Source organism: Tiliqua scincoides, chromosome 7 (genome assembly GCF_035046505.1).
Source record: "Tiliqua scincoides isolate rTilSci1 chromosome 7, rTilSci1.hap2, whole genome shotgun sequence".
Taxonomy (NCBI): Eukaryota; Metazoa; Chordata; class Lepidosauria; order Squamata; family Scincidae; genus Tiliqua; species Tiliqua scincoides.
Window position 1 is genome coordinate 74,580,506 of NC_089827.1, and position 25,696 is coordinate 74,606,201.

General features: G+C 41.2%; 1 protein-coding gene across 1 annotated transcript in view; it reads right to left on the reverse strand.

Annotated features, from left to right (window-relative positions):
- Positions 1–25,696, reverse strand: part of TRHDE (thyrotropin releasing hormone degrading enzyme) — a 253,931-nt gene that overhangs the window by 157,695 nt on the left and 70,540 nt on the right. The window contains exon 3 of the mRNA XM_066634507.1: positions 20,419–20,545. Within this exon, the coding sequence (XP_066490604.1) occupies positions 20,419–20,545 (127 nt within the window). The remainder of the gene's footprint in view (positions 1–20,418; positions 20,546–25,696) is intronic.

A 25,696-nucleotide genomic window follows, 5' to 3' on the forward strand; every position in this document is an offset into this window, starting at 1 on the left:
CTTCTCCAAGTCTTTTATTTACTCTCCTCCCACAATACAGAGCAAGCTGATGTTACTGTCGGTCAAAGATTGCCAGCTAGCTGCAACTAGCTGGCAGCAACACATTCCATAGACTGAGATAAGAAATACATCTCCAAAATACTATCCACCTTGTTTATAGCTAGGCAAGGAACAAGGCTGCAGTTTCAGAGTGTGCTCTGAAAGTAGAACAGGTTTGCCTGTTCTTGCCATGTCTTGCCTAAAGCTCTAAAGCCCAGTGCTTGTGCATATGCTACACAATTAATATAAAAGGTAAATAAATTTTATTCAAGTGTTATAATTATTTACAGGGCATAAACAGAGTCTACTAGGTTAAAACATATGTTTCATGTTCATGGAGAGTAAATATATTTACGAACTGAAATGCTTCTTAAATATTACGGCTCTCAGACATCTGAACTTTATTGTATGCGGTTCTTACATTAACAGCCCAATCCCAACCTGTGCTGGCACAGACAGGCTGCATGACCTATGCTGTATCCAGCACAGATTAGGGGGCAGATGGAGGTCTCCTCAGGGTAAGGGGGTACTTACCCTGAGCCAGAAGCCAAGGCCTCAGATCCAGCACTGGGGGGCTGACACAGGCCATTCCCCTGGTTCTGCTTGCTCCAGAGCTGGGCATAAAGCGCTTTACACCACTTTTAAGATGGCCTACACCAGCGTAGTGACTGCTGTGCTGGCACTTTGGGGACACAGGATTGCCCTGTAAGCCTGTTTGGCCACCCCTGCTCTATTATATATCGACTACTATAGATCTGTACTAGTTCTTGATGGAGCTGTATACTGTGCAATGCTCTGTGTATACTAGGTTAATGGGAGAATTCAAGCTAGCCAATGCAAAAACCACTTCAGTTTATTTAATTTTGAACTGAAATGTGCAACTCTTTTTCTTCTAAAGGAGACATACAATAAAATGGCATTTAGCTCATAATAAGAATGAAGCTATTATTAATCTGCTAGTTTAGGACAGCTAATAGCTTTAAATTGAAGCTTGCAATGGTAGAATTGGTGTTGTGTTTTTTTTTCTTTCTTCAAATTATCCCCTTTCCTTACTCTCTGACTGAACTGTAGTTCTTGGACACAATGAAATCACCAAAACTTTTCTTAAGCAACTGAAAGGTCATGCATACAGATCTGCAATTTCAATTTTATTTCAAACTACTTTATTCTACCTTAAAAAGGACTTTACACATATATGGAACTTTGAATTTCCATGCCCACGCATACCACAGGTTCACCTTTAAGGTCAGTTACATTTGTTCTTCTAATTACTTCCTGACTCTTTACACGAGAATTTATTTCTAGCTATGTTTAGGATCAAAATTAAATATATTCGTTTAGAAAAGGCCATACTTGGCATTAAATTTCTAGCAAGTTGACTCATCTACATGAGTCAAATATGTCACAGGACTTTACAGAGCAGGCAAATCATATTAAGGTTTTTCTCTAGCAGTCTTTGAAGGCTGAACTAACTTACCTTAATGCCTCACTTACTTGGAAAACCTGTCAAGGTAGGGCAGACATCTTTTCCCACCAGAAGAACCTGCTACCTGCTTTCAAAGAGCTGGTTGACACCCTGGAGGCATTACTGTGACCACCTTATAAAATAAAATGTTCAGCTTCCACTCCTTCTCATCAAGGATTGACTATCCACAGTGCTGACTCTGATCTGCTTCAACAATGAGTCTGGCAACAGGTAATTTAAGAGAAATTTGCATCTGACTTGTACCCTGGACATTTGTTCCCTTGCCTGAACTTAAGCCTCTGCTACCAAGACGCGTCTATTGAGACCTGTGTCAGCAATTTTGCTGGTGCATGTCCAAGTGAAACCAGAAGGTGAATCCAGGCCAGGAAGGGGTGGGTGGGACATAGGATTGGGTCATTAATATGAGGAGGAGAGGGGCACCTAAGACTCTTTAAATGAGAGATACCACTGTGATATATATATCAGAAATGAATATGGTTATCTTCAGTAGTCTAAGAATTTATTGCCTTGCCCAGTCTGCAAAATAGCTCTCATCCTAGTTCTACAAAATTCAGAGATAGGATAGTTATATAGTATTTGTGGCATACCAGCTCTCAGTTCTCTGTCTCAGTGGAAGAAAACAGATACCCATTTAATACATGGTTGCAACTTTAGAGACTCTGACCAAATAACTGCCTCTTCCCACCATAGCCAAATATTTCGAACTAACAAACGCCACACTCAGAGCTCCTGAAATGCAATGGTCTGTGGTAAATCAAAAGTGATACCAACAAGCTGAGCATATGAACTTGCTCTCAGCGCTGGTAGTAATGAGGTTTGGAAAAGCTGGATTTTACCCACCTACTCCACCATGCCATAGACTGCTAATGGATCTATTTGGATCTGCAACAGTTCATTGGCTGGTGCAAGTACAAGTGGGCCCAGCATTATAGAGTAAAAATGCTATAGGGCAGTGGTTCCCAAACCGCGTGCAGGGCTTCCTATGGTTGTATGCAGTGGTTCCTGATGGTGTTGCAGTGAACTCCTAGGGGCGCAGCAGGATGTTCCTGGCAGCCTCTTCCTAGCTCTCCCGGGTGCCACTATTTTGGATCATGCAATGGCGCACGCAGGAGAGCTGGGGAAAAGAGGCCACCATGAAAGAAGGGCATAGTACATTTGGGAACTGCTGCTATAGAGTAAAAAAAAAAACTATAGAAGCCCTGGGGTTCAGAGCCTCAAATTGTTGTCTACTCCCAATTCTGTTCTGTGATCTGCTATGCTATCTGCTAGCACTGCATTTAGTCATCCTCATACTAGCTGCCATCCAGGCTGGCACCCAAGATCAGTAACACCCCACACTCCCCCTTTCCATCCCTTTTTTGCCCCTGTCTCCCCAAGCATATCCAAAGCTGTTGAGAAAACCAGCACTCCAATGTACGACTTCGGAACACACCACTAAACAGGGTTGGACTGTGTTACCCCATCCACCCTACAGCCCTGACCTAGCTCCCTCAGACCTCCACTTGTTTGGGCCATTAAAGGATGCCATTCGCGGAAGACATTTTGAGGATGACGAAGAGGTGATTCGCACAGTGCAGAAATGGCTTCGTGACCAGAACAAGGAGAGGTACCGACAGGGCATACATGCCCTTGTGTCTCGCTGGAGGAAGGCCATAGAACTGGACGGAGATTACGTGGAAAAATAGGGAGTGTAGAAGAAACATCATTCTTTCTTGTGTGTAAGTTTCATTGTGTTCAATAAATAATTGTTGAAGAAAAAAAATGTGGTGCATTACTTTCTGGGCGACCCTCGTAGCTTGCTGGTTCCTCTCTCTCTCTCTCTTTCTGCTGGATCAGAGCCAAAGCCTTTATTTAAAAACTGTCATGGGCCTTGGGATTCTTTATCTACCCAATGCAATAGGTCAAATGCCTGTTATGTTAGTACTTAATGGTTTATAGTTCATGAACATGCTGCATGAGCACATAAAGGTAAATATAAAACCAACATACCCTGAGGAGTAAGGCCCTAGATTAACATTCATCTTTAGATGTTCAGACACTGTCTTGGTTTTTTCTCCTTCCTATGATACTAACTAGATATGATTCCTCCAGAAAAAAAAAAATTATGGGGAAATTAATTAAACATGAGGCTTGAAGGGCTATTTCCCCCAAATAAGCATCTGATTCGGCTCCCATGTCTAGAAGATAAATTTGCACAGAAGTTATTAACCTAGTTGTGTGTGACAAAGTTTCAGAGGAGACAGAAAGGCAGAAGGGCTCTTCCACCCTCAGGTATCTAAGCCCTTTTTTCAAAAAGGAGTTACAAAAAAAAAAGCCACTGATAAAATCTGTCACCAAATGCTCCAAAAACCTCAGCTGTTCACTCACAAAAGGGAATGTACTTTGTAGAGCAAGCAAATCATTTTAAAAGACATGAAGCAAAAGTAGGTTTCAATGACAGCTTACAAAAACAATGTAACACATATTACAATAAATTTAACAACCGAACAGAAACGGCAACCAATAAAATGATATATAAGTAGTGGATAGAAACGTATAAAAATTTGGACATTACCCAAAGCTTTGGCAAATGATAAAGTTTTTAACTGACACCTAAAAAAACAGCAATGTAGACAGATGATGAATGTAGGGAGTATTTTATAGCCTCATGGCCACCACAGAAAAGACCCTGTTCCTGATAATTACCAACCTTTCCTCTGAAGTTGAGAACATTCAGAGTAGGCTCTCAGGCAAAGATCTTAACACACCAGCAGCTTCACCAAGCAGCAGGCAGCCATTCAGAGAATTTATTGATTTAAAGGTCAAAAACAACTCTTTGAACTGAATCCAGAAACAAACCATTAGTGAATGCATATCGGTAAGCACCATCAACATCAGCTATACAGGGTCTCAGTTAATAGCCTGGCCACCACATGTCAATCACCTGGAGTATCTGAAGGCTATTCATAGTTAGCCATAACACATTGTACTATTCAGACAGAGTGGCATAGCTGGAGGGGGTGCAAAGCACTGAGGTTTGCAGGAAGCCTCACCACGGTGTACAAGCGATCTCTCCCTCTCGAAGCCATTCTGGGAGGAGGGAGCAAAACAGACCAAACACCTCTGTTTTGACCCAGTACCCGGAACAGGAATGGCTCCAAAGGGGAGGGGCCACTTGCACACTGCTGTGAGGCTCCCTGCAAAACTTCACACTCTGCACCCCCTCTAGCTATGCCACTGAGCAGACATGACCAAAATCCATGGATACAGTGGCAAGATCAGATTTTATCAGAAAGAGCCACAGCTGGTGCACCAACCAAAATTGATAAAATTTATTTGGGCCATGGACTCTGAGCATGGCAACTATTTGAGTTTGCAAGGTTGCATGTAACAGCACCCAAGGTATTAAGCTAATCTTTTAGGGGGAGTGCAACCTCATTCAAAACAGGCTGAGCACCAACCATCTGTTGACCTGTTCAGCCTATCCATAGTCTTTCTGTTTATACTTTGGTTTATTGGCTGCCATTCTTGCAATAACTGAGCACAGTCAATATTATGAATTGGTCGTTGTAAGTGCAACTATTGGTGCATTTTTGCTCATTTATTTGCCTCTCATTTGCACTATTCTTCGGTCCCTCATATCACTATTATTTTTGCCTCCCACACAACATTTATTTTGACTTCCCCTCATATTTTGTAAATAATTTCCAAATGAACTGCATTCAACTAGCGACAAATACAGGCTGTGGCCAGTACAGAACCAGATTCTTATGCTACATACACAAGAGACAATAGTATATTGTCTTCCAGCCTATTATTCACTTTCAGCAACTATAACAGAAGATTGTGAAAGTTATCGCATTTCTTGGCTATCTTGTGACATCTGCCTGGGCATTTATTTTCCATCAGTTTCCCTAGAGATGGAGGCAGTGGGAGGGCCTGTAGCTCAACAACAGAGATCAAGCTTTGCACATTATCAGGTCCCAGATTAAGTCATCAACATTTCTAGTTAAAGAATATGGGGTTGCAGGATTGAAATCTTGAAGACTTGCTACCAGCTATGACAGACAATACTGAAAGAGGTGATTTAACAGCCCTACCGTCTGCCATTACTAGAGATTACCTCCCCCCTGTGATAACTGTGAGGGGACATAACACCACTTGCTGCACATTTTTGTTTAGGCTTTAAAAAAACCTGAAATCTGTGGGAAAATAAATAATAATAAATGGGATGGATTGGGATTGACGGGCAATGACTGCGGCTGCATTTGCTGACACTATACCATCTATATCCCCTACCTAATACACTTTTAAAATGATTATAATTCAGGGCCCGATCCTAAGCAGCAAACTGTCAGTGTTCCAGTCACACTGCCAGAGGTGGGTGTCATAAAGTGCCATTGGGCTGCCAGGGCTTGACACAGGCTAAGGAAACCAATGTCCCTTTACCCTGAGGAGACCTCCAGCAGTTTCCCTGGCCCCACAGGATGCAGCAGCAACAGCCATTTCTGCACCCCTGCACCTCTGGGTGCCAAGGAAGGACAGGACCGGGCAGTTAAGATTTATAAATTTGTGCCCTTGGAATAAAAACACATAACACCGCTTTCTGCACTTTTCCTCCTTCAGAAAAAAAGTCTGCGGGAAAAAAATGTTTTAAGAATACCTCTAGCTATAACATATGTTCTAACCTTTGAAAATGCCTTATAAAAATGGCCCCACAGTTTCCCCTGGTGGTGAATTTTTCAGGTTTGCATGGAGGCCAGGATCAGCACAGAATTTTCAGGTTAATCATAGTGAGAGTGCAACAAAACATAATAAAACTCCAATAGTCCCAGCATCCAATGGTATATGGTGCTGCTCCTGACAGCTTGGCATGAAAATGACATGGGTCTAGTATGTGAGCTTCAGCAAAAGCACTCAGGGTCAGAGTGCCCAGGATGGCTTAGCTCCAGGTATTTTCCTATGTCCTCTCCACCTTTTTTCCTGATTATTTTTTCAGGGTTTTTTTTTTCTTAACTTTCTTTCAGATCAGAAATATACTATCTGATATCTGAGAAACAAAAGCTTTTCTTAATAACTCAGAGGTGAAAAAAATACATAACTAGATAACAGAGGAAAACATAACACATGGAGGACAGCACAGAATATTATCAGCACTCCACTTGAGACACCACAAAGAAAGGCTAAAAGGTATAAGATGCTTATACCTCGCGAGCCCATAGGAGGAACACGTGTCACGACAATCAACGCTGCTCTGTGGTTACATTTATTTGGAAAGCAAGACTACTTTACTACAGAGAAGACTTCCTATCAAAGATTTAATCTTACAGCATAATTAATTTTATATTTTGCTTAATGGCTACACCTATGGGTCATAATCCAGAAATCCAGAACAGAACACAGGCATGCTTAAAGACCACTGAAATTAATGGGTTTAAGGATGCTTGATTCCACAATAGGGCAATAGCAAGGAAACCCATTTCACAGCTCCTGCAAAACAAATAAAAAGATTACGGAAATATAGGGTGTATTTCAGAAATCTTTATTATTTATTTATTTATACAGGTATTTATATACTGCCTTTCTTTGGTCGTCAGATTTCTCCTCAGACTTTAATCCAAGGTGGTTTTCATAGGCAGGCTGTTCTAAACCTTACGATTGAATAGTTCTCGTCTTTCATAGAACTCCTCCTTCCAGCTGGATTCCTTCCCGGTCTGGCCTCTCTCTGGCCCTTCGCCTCCCACACTCCACTTGACGGCAACCGCTCTCTGCCACCGAGGGTCAGCTCATCAGTATATCAGCATGTCGTCGGTTCTCGGGTACTTCCGGTTGTTTCGAACTGGCAGCCTCAGATCTTCAGGTATACAAGGCGGGAGCTCTACCATCTGAGCCAGACCTCCTGCCCTATCTTTATAGAGCATCTTTAGCAATCTTTAGAGATTGCTTGCAAAAGCAGAAGTGATTTCTGACTTTTCAGAGGACTGCTCATTTAGTGGGAAGACAAACCAAATTCTGCTCAAGTTTATTTTAAACTCACTGGCTCTACCATTTCAATATATTTAGTTTAGCATGGAAAGTAATTAATCTCTTTAATGCAGGGAGAAAGCTTCAGCAAGAGGTCACATTTTAAACTACACTACACCTCAAAAAAAAAAATCTTTTCATGCGCTGAATTCTTAGCAAAAGAAATAAAATTGAGTATATATGCCCTCTTGAATTGCAACTGCTAACAGGAGAGAGCTGAGTAAGGCCAAAGATTTATACATCAGCTAGAAAAGCCTCCGCACTACAAAAGGAGGTTTATTAAGTTCTATGGTTTTCCTTTCCCCCTAATGTCTTTTGTACAGACAGGAGTCTAGATCATTTTAACACTCCTTTAATAATGCTACAATTGTCCCACTAACACCCCACCACCCTCAGGCAGAGCCACAATTTCTAAAAACCAATTCTACTGACAGAAGGTTTGATAATATATGCAAATGCATCCACTGTAAATCAGGGCACGTATTTGTTTAGTAAATGTTCATGAAAGCATGTGTCCGTAGGCAGTAACATTATACTAGCGGGATATGCTATTTCTGCTTAAAATATGAAAAAAAATCTCTAAAAATAGCAACCCAACTGCTTATTAAGTACGTTGAAAGAAACTTTAAAAGTGCTAAGAAATAAAGTGTATGGGGAAACGACCAATGGTAACTAGTTTAAACCTCTGAAGTTATAATATACTGCCTGTATAGCATTTCCCAAACTGTGAATTGGGGCCCACCACTAGGTTACAAGTCAGTTTTTGGTGGGTTTGAAACATTTTTTTAAAAAAACAATTTTGCAAGGATGCCTGCCCGGTTTGCAGAAGAAAATCATTAGTTGAAATGCTGGCCTGTAGTATGAGGTAATCTTCATACCCCCAAATTAAAATTTTCCTCTAGTAACTGGCATGCCATATAGACCATGCGTGAACCCAGTTTCAGCCTCTGCCTGGCCTGGAAGTCCCTAACTGCACATCTTGCTCTCCAGTTCGGCCTTCTGGATATCCACATACACTATATGAAGCTAAGCAGGGTCAGGCCTGGTTAGTACTTGGATGGGAGACCGCCTGGGAATACTGGGTGCTGTAGGCTTATACCATGATCTCGGAGCTAAGCAGGATCAGGCCTGGTTAGTAATTGGATGGGAGACCACCTGGGAATACTGGGTGCTGTAGGCTTATACCATAGTCTTTCGAGACTGAAGGTTGCCAACCATATGTAAGGTCTCTAGCAGCCTCAGAAGCACACAGCCTCTGATTATTATTAATTAATAATTAAGTAGTAATAATTAAGTATTAAAAATAATTATATTAATTTTTATATATTAATTATTAAATAATACTTATATTAATAAAAAGTATTAAAAATATTCAGCCTGACACGGAGGCCTCCACTGGTCCCGCTCCCCCACCCACCCAGAAATTCTGCATCACTGCCCAAGGGTGGGCCTTACTGCTGGCGCTCCCCTGGTGCCAGCCTCCTGGTGCTGGGCTCAGCAGCGTCCAGCAAGGGCCCAGTGCCAGCATTCCTTGCTCTCCCAAAGCCATAAACATGCTTTACAGCACCTTTACGCACTCAGTACTAGTACCAGCACCTTTACACACTCAGTTCCAGTGCAGTACCTTTACACACTCAGGAGAGAATAGGATTGGGACCTCAGTAAACAGCTGCTAGATTTGGGCTCCCTTTGGATCAGCACCACGGTATGGGAGTGTTAACCCTCTTCTGTGCCATTCCAGAGCTGGATCAGGATACCACACCTGTTCTTTGACAAGGATAAAAAAAACAACACTCCTATTGCTCTTCTTAGAGGACTAACAGGAACCAGTGAACCAGTGATGGGCTAGTCTAGACTAGGACCATGGCCAGGGCAGAGATTTAAACCCTCTGCTCCTCAACGCCACAGTCCAAATAAATAGAGCAGTGGTTCTTGCACATTTAGCACTGAGACCCACTTTTTAGAATGAGAATCTTGTCAGGACCCACTGGAAGTGGTCATGACCGGAATCATAATCAAGCAGGAAAATTTTTAACAATCCTAGGCTGCAATCCTACCTACACTTACCCAGGAGTAGGCCCCATTAACTATCACATTAAAAGCATATACATAGTAAAGCACAGATCTCCCCAAATGCAGTCACATCCCATGGTAGCATCAAGTCTAATATATTAAAAATAAAATATAGAAGTGAATGGGGACCCACCTGAAATTGGCTCGTGGCCCACCTAGTGGATCCCGACCCACAGTTTGAGAAACACTTCCATAGAGGATCTGCTCTAGCTGCTTTTACTCTACCTAAACAAGATCAATTATGTGCTTAAAATAATGTTTACTTGGACTCTAAGCAAATTAGATTTAACAAAACTTGTGATAACATATGAAAGCCCTCCTGCAGTAAATTGTCTTTGTACTTTCCAAACTTGTTCCCTTCCTCCCAGTTACAGTTGTAAGCAGAAAAGCCATAAGCTTTTATCACTGTCAAAAGTCACCTGGAGAGAAAGAATGGAACCACACAAAGGATACATTTTTAACCACTCATCCACAACAAACTTCATACAGATGTTGTAAGTCCCAACAGAAGCTAATTTTGTCAGAATACACCTGCACGTCATGGTCCCAGTCCTGGTTGCTCAAGTTTAGCTGCCTTCAAAGCACATCAAAGGTCTATTTGATTTTAGGCTTTTAACCCTCAGTAAGTAGATAAAGCACTTCCAGGACACACTCAAGAGATCCACAGATACTCCATGCAAAATGACAAGATATGTTTTAGCTATGTGTCACATAGCAGCGTATAAATCTCAGTACTTCCCCACATTTTCCTTGAATCTATTTCATCTGCCAAAATGGAGACTGAAAAAATGTAATCCTACCTGAGAGTAACTAAGTAAAATATCTATGTATCTATCTATCAAAATATCTATCTATTTTGAGAAACTAACTCAGTAGCCCTGCTATCCCACAGAAGTACCCTGAAGACTTATACGCTATTATCTTGTTCCTTCCTATTTACTCCTTTTAAAGAGACAGCTTTACACATATGGAAGATGAAACTCTTAGCCAATTGGGATGTGGGTGTCCTCTTTAAGAAACTCATCAAACAGCTAGACAAATTAAACCACACCTTACTTTGTACAGCAGGAGAAATTAACACACAACTTACTGGTAAAAGAAACAACTACTGAAATAGTAAAAATGATGAAGACCTACTTGTTGAGTTTTTAACATCTCTTACTTTGACAACAAACCTTGCACAGTCCTCCCACAGCTTTTGCAGATGCTCAGATCTCAGGGTTCAATCTTTTCCTCTCCACCCCCCCTTGATGCAATGATGCCAAAATGACAACTGCTGCATTATATAGTGGAGGGTAGTTGTAGAGGTCTTCCTCTGGGTAAAGGAATAATCATCCCCTTACACAGAGGCAAGCCACAGCACAGACAGGGTCTAACTTGGACCTGTGACAATCCATGTTAACCCATGTCACAGGAAGGGGCCTAGGAAGGGGTTAGGATATTGACAAAATCATTGTTGCTGATCCCACCCCATCCCAGTACCCAATCTGCCCATCCTCCACCCTGTTTCACCCCCTTCCCACCCCTCTCTTTACCTCTTCTGGTAAGAGAGAGAACCATCAGGTGACATGGACAAGAAGGCACAGTTCTTCCCAGTGGCAAATCCTGTAGCACACTAAGGGCCCAATCCTATCCAATTTTCCAATGCCAGTGCAGCCGTGCCAAAGGGGTGTGCACTGCATCCTGTGGGGGGGGGGGGTCAGACAGAGAAGACTCCTCAAGGTATGGAAGCATTTGTTCCCTTATTCAAGGCTGCATTGCAGCTGCACCAGTGCTGGAAAGTTGAATAGGATTGGGTCTTAACTCGTGCACTGCCAAAGTGCCTTTTGTAATAGTAATGTAAACATCTCTAAAGAGGCACTGAGGATGGGTGGCTCTCCACGGTAAGTATAAGATTGGGCTTTCAGGCATTTCCCTTCTGGGTCACGAAGAAGGGCAAAGTTACTCAGGCTTAATGGCTTATTTCCAGCAGACAGAACCTCTGTTTCCTTCAGCAATATATTCTTCAAAGAATGTGGAAAGTTGCCAGTTATTGTCTCTCTGGCTTCTTCCAACTTCTCTTTCTCCACCACTGCTGAAAATAAGGCCTAAGTGACTTGATTTTAATGGCACATTTTGGTCTGTGTTACGCATCTCAGTATATCTTTTGTCTATCAAAAATAAATGAAAAAGGGAGAAAAATGTTTACTACAGTTTCTTACACTTCCAGGCCCATTACAGCATAGTTTGCTAAAATGCTGCATGTGCTTTTTTCTGCTCTTTTTCTGTGGAACAAACTTGTTAAAGATTAAGGTTTTTGTATCAATTTTGAGAAGATTGGTGTAGGTTCCCAGTCTTGTCCCAATGTGAGCAGGTTGCAAGAAAACACATCAAATACAGCAGAGTACTTTCAGCAGTTGTATTGAGCAAGGGATATCACATTCAGAGTAGTCATTAAACAGTCCAATAGTCAGCACGGAGAGCAGTCAGTTCCAGTATAACAAGTCCAAATCAGTTTCCAATAATACACAGTCAAAGGTTCAGTCCATAAGTCAGTAATATCATATACATACAGTATCCAGCCTCTTCAGTCACTGGCAGCAGCCTAACAGTTATCTCCATCAACTCCCCTACTGCTGCACTGGAAGCTCCTTCAAACTAACCTTATATAGTTAGCTCAGCCAATTTGTATTGGCTTGGTCACACCCAGGGTGTGCCTGTCCCAGGTGCTTGCTGATTCTGCTGAATCATTCACTCCACACCTGCTCCCTGAACCAACATGTAAGCTGTGGTTCTGCTTTACTCAGAACTCAAGCTGACAAAACTCTCTCTTGCTGACACATAGGATGAGTACCATTATGCAGCTATAACACAGTTTTTTGCATGACAACGGTCGTGTTACTCAATGTGTCTATACAAGTTGTGTCTCAACAACCACAGGGCTTCCACTCCCAGAATCCACATAGATGCCAAAAATCATGTTAAAAGAAATTAATTTTAAAAAACAATGTGCCTTTGCTCAGCTGTTTAAACATAGCCTCACTGACCACTGTAATGAGGGACAGCATCAACAGGAAGGTAATCAATCAACATTTTACTTTCAGTTCACTCTGAGGAAAGTGATAACCACTTCTGCTTTGCATTCTTTCACACACTCAGGGAGAGGGATGGGTCTCCTGCCTCAAAGTAAACTGAAATTAGGTTGCTCTAAGCTCCAGGAGAGTTTGATTGATTGATTTCATTTGAATTGCTTCTTGCTACCACTCTCCTTCATTACAGTGGTAAGTGAGGCTGAGTAAAAGGATATTTTTCCCTTAATTTAAAGAAGGGATCTCCAAACCCAGGCCCAAGGGCCAGGTGCGACCCGCAGCAAGCCTCTTTCCGGCCCGCAACCAACTTCTTGTCGCCTGAAAGCCTCTGGCCCACTCAACTGAACATGACCAGAACTGTGCTCTGATTGTGTCTGGAGGGTGTTCTGAGGGCCAGAGAGGTTCAATGAATGAGCCCATTATTCATTGATTCACTCATGTAAGTTCCATCTCTAATTTATTTATTTACATTTTATATTTAAATTTTTTTTCCTGCCCTCGAAACCATGCCAGATATTTGATGCGGCCCTCTGGCCAAAAAGTTTGGAGACCCCTGATTTAAAGGGTCCTTCTCATTATATTGAGAAAATCGCAGCTGAAAAATCCATGGATAATCGGTTATACCTATATCGCACTTGAACGTGTTTCCAGTCTGATAATTACAAAACTTCTGAATGGAGACAGCAGAGAACAGTCATTAAGCTACAGGCTATTTGTTCCTGCTCGCCACTGACTCATATGGAATGTGCCTAGCAAACTTTTCATGGAACGTGAAGCTTAAACAGGAAGCCTTTTGCAGCTCTTCTGTTTATTCTTACAGCTGCAGTCCCTCACTGCCCCCATACAAGGCCCTGAGGGGGGTCAAGGAAACTTGACATTTGTGCTCATAATTGTGGAAACCTTGGTATTTATGAATAATGCCATCGTGTTACATATCGTTCAATAGGTAATTTAATACAGAATGTAATGTAACACCAATTGGTGAATTTCTTTGTTGAAAAGCAGTACATAAATATTCTTAATAATAATCATCAGTGCTAATACTAGAACACCATTCAGTTGTGCGAGTGTCCACTGGCCACTAGTTTTTTGTTTGTTATTTATTTGTTGGGTGACCTGTGTTTCACTTCTCTCCCCCAACCCCCACTTTTCAAGGAAAAGAAAGGCAATAAAAGCCACCAGCCACGCCAAGCACTTTTCTAATACTTTAAACCATGTCACATATTCCACCTCCATCTTTCTTCCTGCTTACCCCTTGGAGCCCCCAATGGGAACAATGGAAGTCATATATCAAGAATTATTTACTAGTTCTAAAATGTACTGACCTCACTCCAGATAGGAAGAAGGTGATGCTATTGCACTGCCTTGGTCCTGAAGGCTAGAAGATCTTCAAGTCTCTGCACTGGACCCAACTTTCAAATTTCAGAGGACGATTTTGAGAGAAACCACAAGGCTCTCCTTCCTCCATCATCTCATTCCAGTCCTTCAAAAAATATAATTATCAATTTTCCCTGCTTTCCCCTACAAAGAAGTGGTTGAAATAATTTCAAGTCATCCAACCATTACATTTCAAGGGGAAGGGGATGTTATGCTGCTCCAAGACCTCTGTCCAGATAACTTGAAATGTAGGAAAATGTTCCAAATACTAAATAGAGCAGCAGGTTATTTTACCATTGGGGGATTTTCTTTCAAACTCTTCATAAATAAAGAGGGAACATTTCTAATGGACGCTAACATGAAGGAGATGAAGGATCTTGTATACCTGGTCAATGAATCCCCTCTGCTGCTTGATGATGCTAAAGGTCACTTTAATGAAAACCTTCTGGTTTCAGATGAGAGTGGTCAACTAAGATCTGAAGTAAACACAAGCAGGAGCACAAGGGGAAGGGCTAATGAACCATAAAGAATTTATAGATGGGCTTTCTAACCACTGGATGCTAGGGCCTAAAGTTGCTCTGTTCACAGTACGCCCATCCCCATGACTTAGGAATTGTGATTTCTTGCACTGATTCTTATTCTGCTTGGGCCTAACCTGAGGTCAATTAATGGCAGCTGCTGTGTTTTGGCTGACTTTGTACATTAAGGTCATAGATATTAATGTTCTGAGCTTCTTTGCACAGGTAAAACTTAAACATTGTCCATAATGAGAGGGGGAAAGGCAGTGGACTGCAACATAGGAATTGATGATATGTTCCCATGAAGTGCACTGGTTCTAATGACTCTCTGAATCAATGCTAGAGATACTGCCCAGCAGTCACCTTTACAGCTGGATTTTTTTTTTTGTCCTTAATGCTTAATCCTTGTTTCTGTTTTCATTCTTGCAGCTACATTCCAAGGTTTTAAAAAATATTATCCACACATGCATGTGATTAAGATATATGCAATGCAGGGGGTACAGTTCAGTGTTCATTGGTATTTTTTATATTCAATGCCCTTGATACATGTTTGAGGAACGTTAAAGAGCTAGACTCAATAATCAAGGGGAAGAGGGTGCTTCATATAATCACAGAAAAGCAACCAGATGTAATTTGAGAGAATCTTCTTAAACAACTGCATCATCCCTCTCCCCACAAAAATTACAGCACATCCACAAAAACCATACATCATTATGTTTGAAGGGTTGCAATGAATATGGTTTCTATTACCACAATGATGGCCATATGGAAAGATAGAAGATTACTGGAAGCCAATTTTTTCCCCCTGAAATATCTCTAATTTCACCCAAGATTTCAGATCCCAGGTTTCTACCTAATTTCATATCCCAGGTTAGCATTCCTTTCTCTCTTTAAGTGAGGAGCATTCTGATGTATTGCATAAATATTTATTTTTTTTATTAGTAGTAGAGTTTAGACTTGAAATCACATTACACTGGAAGGCAGATTCCTTTCCTTCTACAGAAAATTGTTATACTTGGGCAAGGATGACACTTAAAGAAACCAAGTAAACCAGACTTTTTAAAAAAATATGGTATCCTTTTATTTCACATGTTTCCAAACACTCTTCAGTTACAAGGCCACTAGTGACACATCAACAATTCTGGAAAGACTCACTTGACTAGAACTATGTTTTATAATTGTTTCAAATGCGTAGCCCAATTACATGCTTTCTTCCTTTTGTTTTGTAAGTGCTTTTCCTTTTATATGTTAACTTCACTATGACAGAAGAAAAGTATGAAAAATCAATAAAAATAATTCAAAGCAGAAAAAAAACACAGAGCATTTCTAAGAAACATTACTTGCATTTCCCTAAAGCCCTAAAAATCTGTTTTTGTATTCATCCTCCATGGACTTGCTTTAAGAACACCCAGAGGAACAGGACATCAAAATGACCGGTTTCTCACACTGTTAAGGTGAATGTTTAGAAAAAAATATGCTTAGTTCATAACCAAATTCTTATTCTCATTTGAAACAGTAAGTCATATTTTACTTGACCATACATCAAATCTTTTACCTAAATAATTTCTGGGTTAAATAAAGAATTTCATAAAATCTCACATAGAAACTTTTTAAGGATAAATACCAGTATGTTACAAAAAAGTGGAAATAGACAATTCATACACAAAAAACCTATTCTAATGAGAGCAGCTATACTGTGTAATACATGATACCATTTTCTACACAAATACTACAGAAACAAGTTATAATACTAGACTACTTACTTTTCTTCTGGCTTCTAGAACAGCTCCTCCTCCTTTACAAAGAGAATACACCTCTTATACAAAATAACTTTTAGTTTACTTTTGCCTGCTGGAAGGAGTGGGTGACTATTAGAGTTAATTGATTGCCATGAACAATTTTGGGTTAACGGTTTGTCTATAGGCAGCTGTCTGTTACTGGTATATGTGGAAAAGTGGAGATCACCATTCAGTCACAACTATCAATGTGTGCATGAAGTAGTGCTCCAATTTTCTTTTCAGATAAACAAAACAGAAGCTACTATAAATCATCCATGTTGAAAGAAGCACACCAGCTATGCAACCTTCAAGCTACAGCTCTGAACCTCAAAGAACTGCACAAGAGCAAGAACCCATAAAAATTGTTTTGATAATGATAAAGTGCTTGCATGCCAACAGAATTTTAAGTATATGTACAATGACAGGAAGTCTAGTCTACATGGAACATAGTAGTAGCATATCACAGAAGTAGTATCTCAAAGAAAGAGGTGTTCACATGCCCCTTTTGATCCTCTAGTGCCCTTTAAGGGTCAAAAGCCTGCTGTAGTAGTCTGCTCTAGTATATTTTTGCTGCTCGGTAGAAGCTTCTGAAGAGCACATTTATCCTATTCTTATCCCTTAACTGAGTGCCTCTTCTAAGCCTTGCTAGTGTTCCCAATCAAGGTCACCAGGCAAAGACTGGGCACCTGGAAGTTTGTTGAATCTTCTTTCTGCCCCTGCTTATCTCTTCTTGGAAAGTACTGGGCTTTGTTTCAAGATCCAAAACCTGCAAATCAGGGGCACATCAATTTGCTGATAGTTCCTTCTTCAATATGTTTTCTTCTCTAACTAATTGGGGTATAACTATTAGAAGATCCATCCGTGAGCACCAGTGAGTAGACTGTCTGCAGGGGTGTTGTATACCATTGCTGTAGGGGCCACCCATTGCTGAGTTGGTGCTCCCAGAAACCCAAGGGGCAAAAAACATGCTCTCTTTCCTGTTTCCTTAAGATTGTTAGCACTGCTTGAGTGTTATCAATAAAAAGCATTTTCTTTACCTCCTGATACATTTATTGCTTCCAAATCAAAAAAAAAAACACCATTGCCCTCTGGCAATACAGGCTTCCAAGAATGTCCTATAACAACCTCAGATAAGTAAAACAAGTCTGGCATAACACAAATCAATACCCATAATAATAAAGAAAACAGAACTAAACTACCCTTAACAACTCAACATACCAACTTTGGGAGTCTTCAGATACATGCTACAATAACATAAAAAATAAAGTACCAATTTTCCCCAAATGAGTATGGAATTAGTGTGTTTCCACTAGCAGCTTGTCATGATTTTACTGCTACAACTACTGATGTTAGGTTTGCACTTACTCAACACTAGATTAGTTTTAACTTTTTGCTAGCCGATCTATGAGTGGTTTACTGCTATTCCCTCCTAAGAAGCTTGCAAAGAAAAGAAAATAGCTTGCAAACACTACTGAAAGCAGCGGCTGCTGTGAAGTTCCCACTGTGAAGGCAGTAGTCTCTCTTCCCCAATGCAAGAGAATACAGGATAGCTGCTATTTTTCTTCTTGGTCTGGGCACAAATTCGACGGCAACAGCAATAGTTTTATCCTTTCTGAAATTACCATGTCAGCAAAACTGAACTACTTTAGTAAAATGAACATTGGGGAGTAGGAAACCACTAGTATTTAAAAGGAAGGTACAAACCACAACACCTTTTTTGGGCATTAAAGGTTCAGCAAATATTATTGCAAGATGTACTGAGTGCATATAAGAATCACCAAGAAAGATTTCTGGACCATCAAGCAACTCCGACAAAGATCCTTATATATGTCTCTAGAGACTATTTTCTGAACCCGTCCACCACAGAGTATTTAAATATCAAGCTAATTGTACGATGTTATTGGATGTGAGATTTTTCCCACAAATATCAAGAAAGGGGTCACAAAACACGGTCAAACTCAGGCATGGTAGAGGGCATTAGTACTTTGCCCCTGCAGTGGTTTTGATCCCAATTTACAGCGGTCCCCGTGGGCTTTTTTTTTCCTTTTTAATTTGAAGGGAAAAAAATTACTGAAAGCAAATGGACTATTTTTCTTCCCCAAAATAGCACAGGAGAGCCCATGATCAGGATCAAAACTGTGGTGGAGACAAAGAACAAACACCAGCTCCCCTCTACCATGGTTTTGTCATAGTTTCTTCCAGGGAGGTGACAGTGCTCCCAGGATGTTGGTGGATCTCCCCAGACCTGCCAGAGCACAGCAGGGGTGGGGAGGGGGGGCGGAAGGAGGAATGGGAAGGGATGGATACAGCAGAGATGGCATGGGCTAGATTTTTTCTTTCCTGTTTGTGGCCTCCCGACCCCTTTTTTGGAGGATAATGGGATTTAAATCCCCTTCCCCCTCTGAAGCCTCCAATTCACCCCCCACCCTGCTGGATACAGTGCATTCCTCTTTCTCCCCACTGCACAGTGGGGGGGGGGGGTAGAATAGGACTTGGCCTTTAGTTTATGGCTTTTTATAATTAAAAAAATCAGATGAAATAGTTTTATAGTTTCCATAGTTCTACTACACATATTCCTAGTTTAATAACTTATTTATTTTATTGCATATGTATGTTTTCATCTACATACAATCCAGGAAGTACGCTATGGACAATAAATTACTTTAGGTAAAACCTACCATCTCCACAACATACATTGAAATCAAAGAGCACATTTACCTGAAAAAAACACATACAAAAGGTGACTTCGTAATTATTTGCTGTTACCCAACTACAATGTTCAATCATCTATAATTAACTACTCTTGAGTTCCTTTCTGCTAATTAAGAAGAAATTCATAGTGTTTCTCTTTTAACTTTTTGACACCACTGCCTTACTTTTCAATAAGCATACTCCTTCCTGTGTTGCAAGTCAATGACTTGCATCCCTGTTTTCATGGCAAAAGCTTATATGGGACAAACTGCAGACAGACATCAAATTACAAAGCGATAAACTACCGTTAGTGCTGTTTCATGTTAACAAGCTTCTGGGTAACAGCTTTAACTTTAATATGATCTTGCATACAACACACCAATTAAGAGAAGGGAAAAAAGAAATGCCATTTCACACTTATTAAAAATGCATAAAACACCACTTGTAAGAGCATCAATTAAGGTATCTCCTGCCAAGCCATTAGCTGCCAAGCTAAGAATAATGCCGCTCAGTAGGCCAGTGCTCTAATGAAGGAGGCCCTGAATTCCAGGGAGGAACACCTGTGGCTGGAAATCAGAAAACACTTTTGATCAAAAAGGGCTGCTGAGTAATGTGTTTCCTGGATTTCGGTCCCACATGTTCCTAAGGAGGAACAACACATTGTGAAATAGTCCGGGGTGCGGGAAAAGTATGTTAACAAAAACAAGGAAGGGGAACTTAAGCTGCTCACTGAAATGCAAAATGAGCTTAGGGAGAGTCACATCTATAAGAAGAATTATGATTAAATATTAATTGTTATTTAAAAAAACAAATTTTTTTTCTTCCAATGCTGATAACATTTTGGGTATTAATATGCACTGGTGTTCCTGGAAGGGGGGGCAAAACACTAAGTTTTTCAGACCCATTGAATGTCTGTGTAAAGCACCCGCACCACCTCACCTTCAGAGCCATTTGGAGCAGAGGGGCAAAGTGAAGGCGATGCCTCTGCTTCACTCTCACTTCTGTAGGGGAAGGGGTATTGTACACCACATTCAGGCACCTGAATAACTTAGCATTTTGCCCCCCCCCCTTCAGAAACACCAGAGTTAATATGATGATTGGGAATGACAGCTTGAATGCTTAGTGGCAGTGAGATGCAACTTGCGTACACACTCGCACAAAATCTAGAAATAAATCAGTAAAAATGTCTTCTTTTTTTTTAGTGAATCACAGCCATACGAACTGGACTGTTGTTCACAGACAGAATAAGAGACCCACCTCTTCTCTAAATTGTTGGAAAAGATATGTGGAAAACTTAAGTCCACAAAGTTATTTGAAAATTGTACACCACAAATATGAACTTGCTCTTCTTCTTGCAAGCTCTGATTGTCAGGAAAAAAACTCACCTAATTTTGGCAAGGAATATGGCACTTGGAAGTAGTCTTCATAAAACTCAATAAGTCTCCGGGTAATATTTAGAGCATAGTCTCCAGATCCTCTTCTGATGGCATCAGGTCTTGCATACAATCTCACCTGATGGGGAAAAAGAAAACAAAAGATTTGTCATTTTCTACCAGTTTAAATCATCTCAACTTCAAAGCTGAAGCAGATCAAGGTTGCTGAATTTCATTCTCTTCTGAATTTTCTCTCTGCAGTTCAATAAGAGCAGGATAGACAGCTTGGCACAAATAGCAGAGCTTATACAATTAAATTTACAAAGTTGAGAGTATCAACCACCAAAAATTGTAACTCTGTGGTTCCAAATAAAAAGACTTTTAATACATCTTGCATCAAATATAAATATTCAGAGTAATTGCTTACATGTGTTTTGGGGAGATAACGATAGCACAGTGGATTAAGATAATGGTTCTTTGCCTACTTTAGATGTAAAACTGAGGTGGCTCAGTAGGAGAGAGGTTCACGGTTTGTTAAAGATACTTTACATCAAACCCTGGAAGTGTTGGAGGGCTCAGTAATTAATATAATAATTCATTCTTTCGACTTCATCCTGGCACTGACAGTTATTCTTGATGAGCAAAATAAGCCTTCATAAGCAACTATTTATAAACTTAGTTGTGTACACAAAAAATTAACATTCCTGAAGCATGTCCATGGCTGCTATAGGCACCTCTTTGCAAAATTTCAGTACATCTATTAAAACTGTTCATACTTCTTACACCACTTGGAAATAGATGTTGCATTTAGCCTCGCCCCCTCCCCAAAAAAGGTTAGCTATCTTCCAGTATGAATCACCAAAGTAAGCAGCCATTCTTGTGAGTTTCTGTCTTCACTGCTTCTGTAGACTGAACCTTACAAATGTCCAAAGCCCAGACAAAAAGTGAGTGTGTGTGAGAGCAAGAACAAGCTGTATGTGTAAGGAACTGAACTTTGTCTACTTCTGCTTGTGTCCAAAAGCACATGGCAAGCAATATGTAATAATAATAATAATAATAATAATAATAATAATAATAATAATAATAATAATAATAATAATAATAATAATAAAAAACTTTATTTTTATCCCGCCCTTCTCCCTAACGGGACCCATATGTAAGCAATGTATGTGAGTAACCACCAAATACCACCAAACATCCTGCATTCCTACTCTGCTTCCTCAGATTCTACACCACCAGTAGCCTGTCTTCCGGGCAAGAGTGTTAAAGTTATGTTCAGAATATTAGGTTATGCCACCTGAGTGTTCCTTTGGGCCTCAGTGTGGTTTCACCTCTAGTGTGAACCAGGAAGGAGGCTCAAGTGCAGGCCTGGCTGTCACACTTTTGACACAATCATTATGCACATAGTGAACACAGGCAGGAGGATTCACTAGAATGCTTGTATACCTCCTACACTCATAGGCTCTCTACCCAGTGGCTACAGCGTTTGGGCTACAGCACTTGAGGCTCTTCAGTTGAGAAAAAAAGGAACCTGAATGGGGACATGATTGAGACATACAAAATTATGTAGGGAATGTTCTTTTCCCTCTCACACAGCACCAGAACCAGGGGACATCCACTAAAATTGACTGTTGAGATTGTTAGGACAGACAGAAGAAAATATTTCTTTACTCAGCATGTACGAGTCTGTGGAACTCCTTGCCACATGATGTGGTGATGGATAAAGTGGATAGAGGGATGCTCTTTTCCTTCTCACACAACACCTGAAACAGGGGACATCCACTAAAGTTGAATGTCAAGAGAGTTAGAACAGACAAAATAAAATAGTTTTTTGCCCAGCATATCATTAGTTTGTGGGACTCCTTGACACAGGATGGGGTGATGTTCTAGATGCCTTAAAAGGGAATTTGACAAATTTCTAGAGGAAAAGTCCATCACAGGTTACAAGCCATGTTAGGCATGTGCAAACTCTTGATTTTAGAAATAGGTTATCACAGAATGTCAGATGTAAAGGGGGACACCAATATGTAGGTCTCTTATTGTCTTGGGTGCTCCCTGAGACACCTGGTGGGCCACTGTGAGATACAAGAAGCTGGACTTTGGCCTGGTCCAGCAGAGCTCTTCTTGTGTTCAGTGGTTCTCAAACTGCGTGCTGCAGCACCAACTCACAGGGATGACATGGGATGACCCTGGCATCCTTCCCAGCTATCCCGGGCACCATCATCTTGAATTGCATTAGATCTCAAGCGTTGCAAGATGGCAGCACCGGGGAGAGCCAGGAAGAAGGGACAACCGTGAAAGAAGGATGCCATGACCACAGTAATTTTGGGAGCCAGCTCTCTACTCATAAACAGAGACCTTGAAAAAAGCTCTGCTCCGCTGGATCCAGAACCCCACGCTGGGCCTCCCAGACCAACATGGGGCTTCTTAACTCTGCACTGGCAGCTGCCGGGCACGCTTAGAATACAGCGGTCACTATTTTGGCACCGAGCAGCTCAGGACTGGGCTGTAAGTCAGCAGCAGCGCATTCAAATGGAATTTTCATCTAAGAGAAAAATGCCTGTTCACTCCATCCTGGGACGTTGAGTGTGAAAGGCCACCACCTTCCAAAACACCTGGGCTGAATAGCTGAAAGACACTCCCAGACCTAGTACAGAACATGCTTTCATATCTTTTGTTGGACTGCACTGTAATATCCTGAAATCCTTTCTTCCTTCCCTATCCAACTGTTGACAGCTAAGTGTAAATAAACAGTCTGTTTAGTATATAAGAGACAGACTCTGGTTCAAAGCCAGAATTCACACGTCTTCTGGGCAATCTCTCTCTCCCTCCAGAAAGAGACAACAGTACATTCGAGGATGAGATGAACTTTTATAAGCTTAATTTTCCACTATGCCTTGTGTCAAGGGTATCATCACTGATGTGTTTTTATATCCTGCCAGACATTTCATATGCTTATTAGAACTGTTAGCTAATTAGGAAATAAATGTTCAGCACTGAAATAAAAGTGTTTCCTTCACTTAGTTGTCAAAACAACACTTCGTGGCTGGGTCAAAAAGGAGCGTAGTAACCCCTGATCCCGACAGTAGTATCAGAGAGTGTTTCAGATGGGGGATGAACCTGAGATGCAAGAGGATTTCATCCAACCCAAGCAGCACTACAGGCTGAGGTGGGAAAATGTTAAATTCAGATTCCATTCGGGGACCTGCCCATCGAAGCCCTAGTTATGCTTCCGTGAATCCTGGACAGCAGGAAGGGTGAATCCGCCTTCCGTAAGACATAAGTTTCATGGCTTTTAATGGCTAAACAAGTCTTAAAGACTTATGTCTACCTTTAGATAGAAGATGAAAAGAATGAAAAAAAAACAATAGAAAATAGAGAGCTGTAGAGGAAGCAAGCAGAGACAAAGGGAGAACAAGCCCAGGCCATGCTAATTGGGTCTATTTACTCGTATAACCAACCTCCCACACAGCACAAGTGCAATGACACATTCATTACACCCCATTAGTGACTGGAGAAAATAAATAAATAAATAAATAAATAAAATACAACAACAACAACAACTAGGTATTTATATACTGCCTTTCTGGTCATCAGATTACTCCTCTGACTTTATTCAAGGCGGTTTACATAGGCAGGCATTTCTAAATCCCTCAAGAGGATTTTCACAATCATAGAGGTTCTCTCTTTCAAAAACCAACAACATTTCAGAATGGATCTTCCTGGTTTGGTCTCACTTCTGGCCTCCAGTTCTCCCACGCAGGCTGACAAGCAGCTCCATCTCTCACATGGAGGGCAGCCAAGAGCAGGTGGAATCACTCAGCTGGGCTTGTCAGCTGCTTCAAGGTCTCGCCATTCTCAGCCGTTCAGGGAGCTGCCAGTGTCCTCGAACTGGCGACCTTCTGATGTTATCTTCAGGCTAACGGAGGCTCTACCCTCTAGACCAGACCTCCTGCTCTAGAAAAGCCATCTAGAGGTCTATGAGGTCTTAGGGTAAGGATAAAGATGGGATCCCATTTGGAGACCACAGCAGCTGCAGAGGGAGCAATGTGCCCTTCTCGTCCTGTTCAAGTGTGCCACAAAGTTCCACCGAGTGCGCGCAACTGGTGGTATCCATAGCCTACACAATGTAATGCTACCGATACCAGATTAAATGCTAAAGCAGAGATGAATAATGCATGCTCTCAATCATATGTTTGGAAACTACAAAAAGTGTATGGTACTTTTACACATGAAGCAGCAACACACTTCAAACATCTCTGTGCTGAACAATGATTTGAACACACTGGGAATTACCACTTTTCTGTACATATGCCTCTACTGTACTGCCTCCAAAACTTTTACCATCTTGCACATTCTCCATCAACTGCAGGGACTGCATTCTCCATCAACTGCATTACGCAGTACAAGCAAATGTAACAGTCTAATGCCACCAATGAAGGCGTATTTAAAACAGTACATCTAGTTTGCCTTACGGTCACAAGGACAAACACACCACAGGCTACATCACAGCACTATCCCACCTGCATATGCGTAGAAGTGTAGAATTTTGGTGACCCTCATCAAGACTATTCCCTTACTTTTCCACATAAAAGACTAAGGGCCCAATCCTATCCAATCTTCCAGCGCTGGTGCTGCTGTGCCAATGGAGTATGTACTACTTCCTGTGTTGGGGAAGAAGTCACAGAGGCCTCCTCAAGGTATAAGAACATTTGTTCTCTTACCTTGGGGCTGCATTGCGGCTGTACCGGTGCTGGAAAGTTGGATGGGATTGGGCCCTAATTTTATGAAGTAATGTCAGGGAACACTAGGTGAATTGAAGTCAATTTCAGATGAGTTGTGCAGCATCTAGCTCAGCCCCCACTGAAAATACAGAGTTGAAAATACTGGGTACAGTGTTGTTGGGCAGGATGGGCTCCCAGTGGCAGAGAGGCAAGGTGCTTTGTCCTGAATAGGTGGGAAGATGGAGCACTGGAAAGGGGAAAAGGCTGTGTGGCTGGAGAAGGATCCAAATCTGCTTTCTGCTTTGACTTCCGAGTTGGAATGTTTGAATTCCAAGCTATGCAAAATTGCACGAGCACGCGGTTTAATGGGAACTTTGGCTGATCACGGTCTAGGTTTGAAGCCTAAATTGATGTCACTCACAGTCATGACATCACTTCCAGCTTAATTACTCTACTTTTGGTGGGTCCTGAAAGATTGTCATTCTAAAAAGTGGGTCACAGTGCTAAAACGTTTGAGAAGCGCTGAACTAGGAAGACCACGATTTGGGGTGGATGAATGACAAATA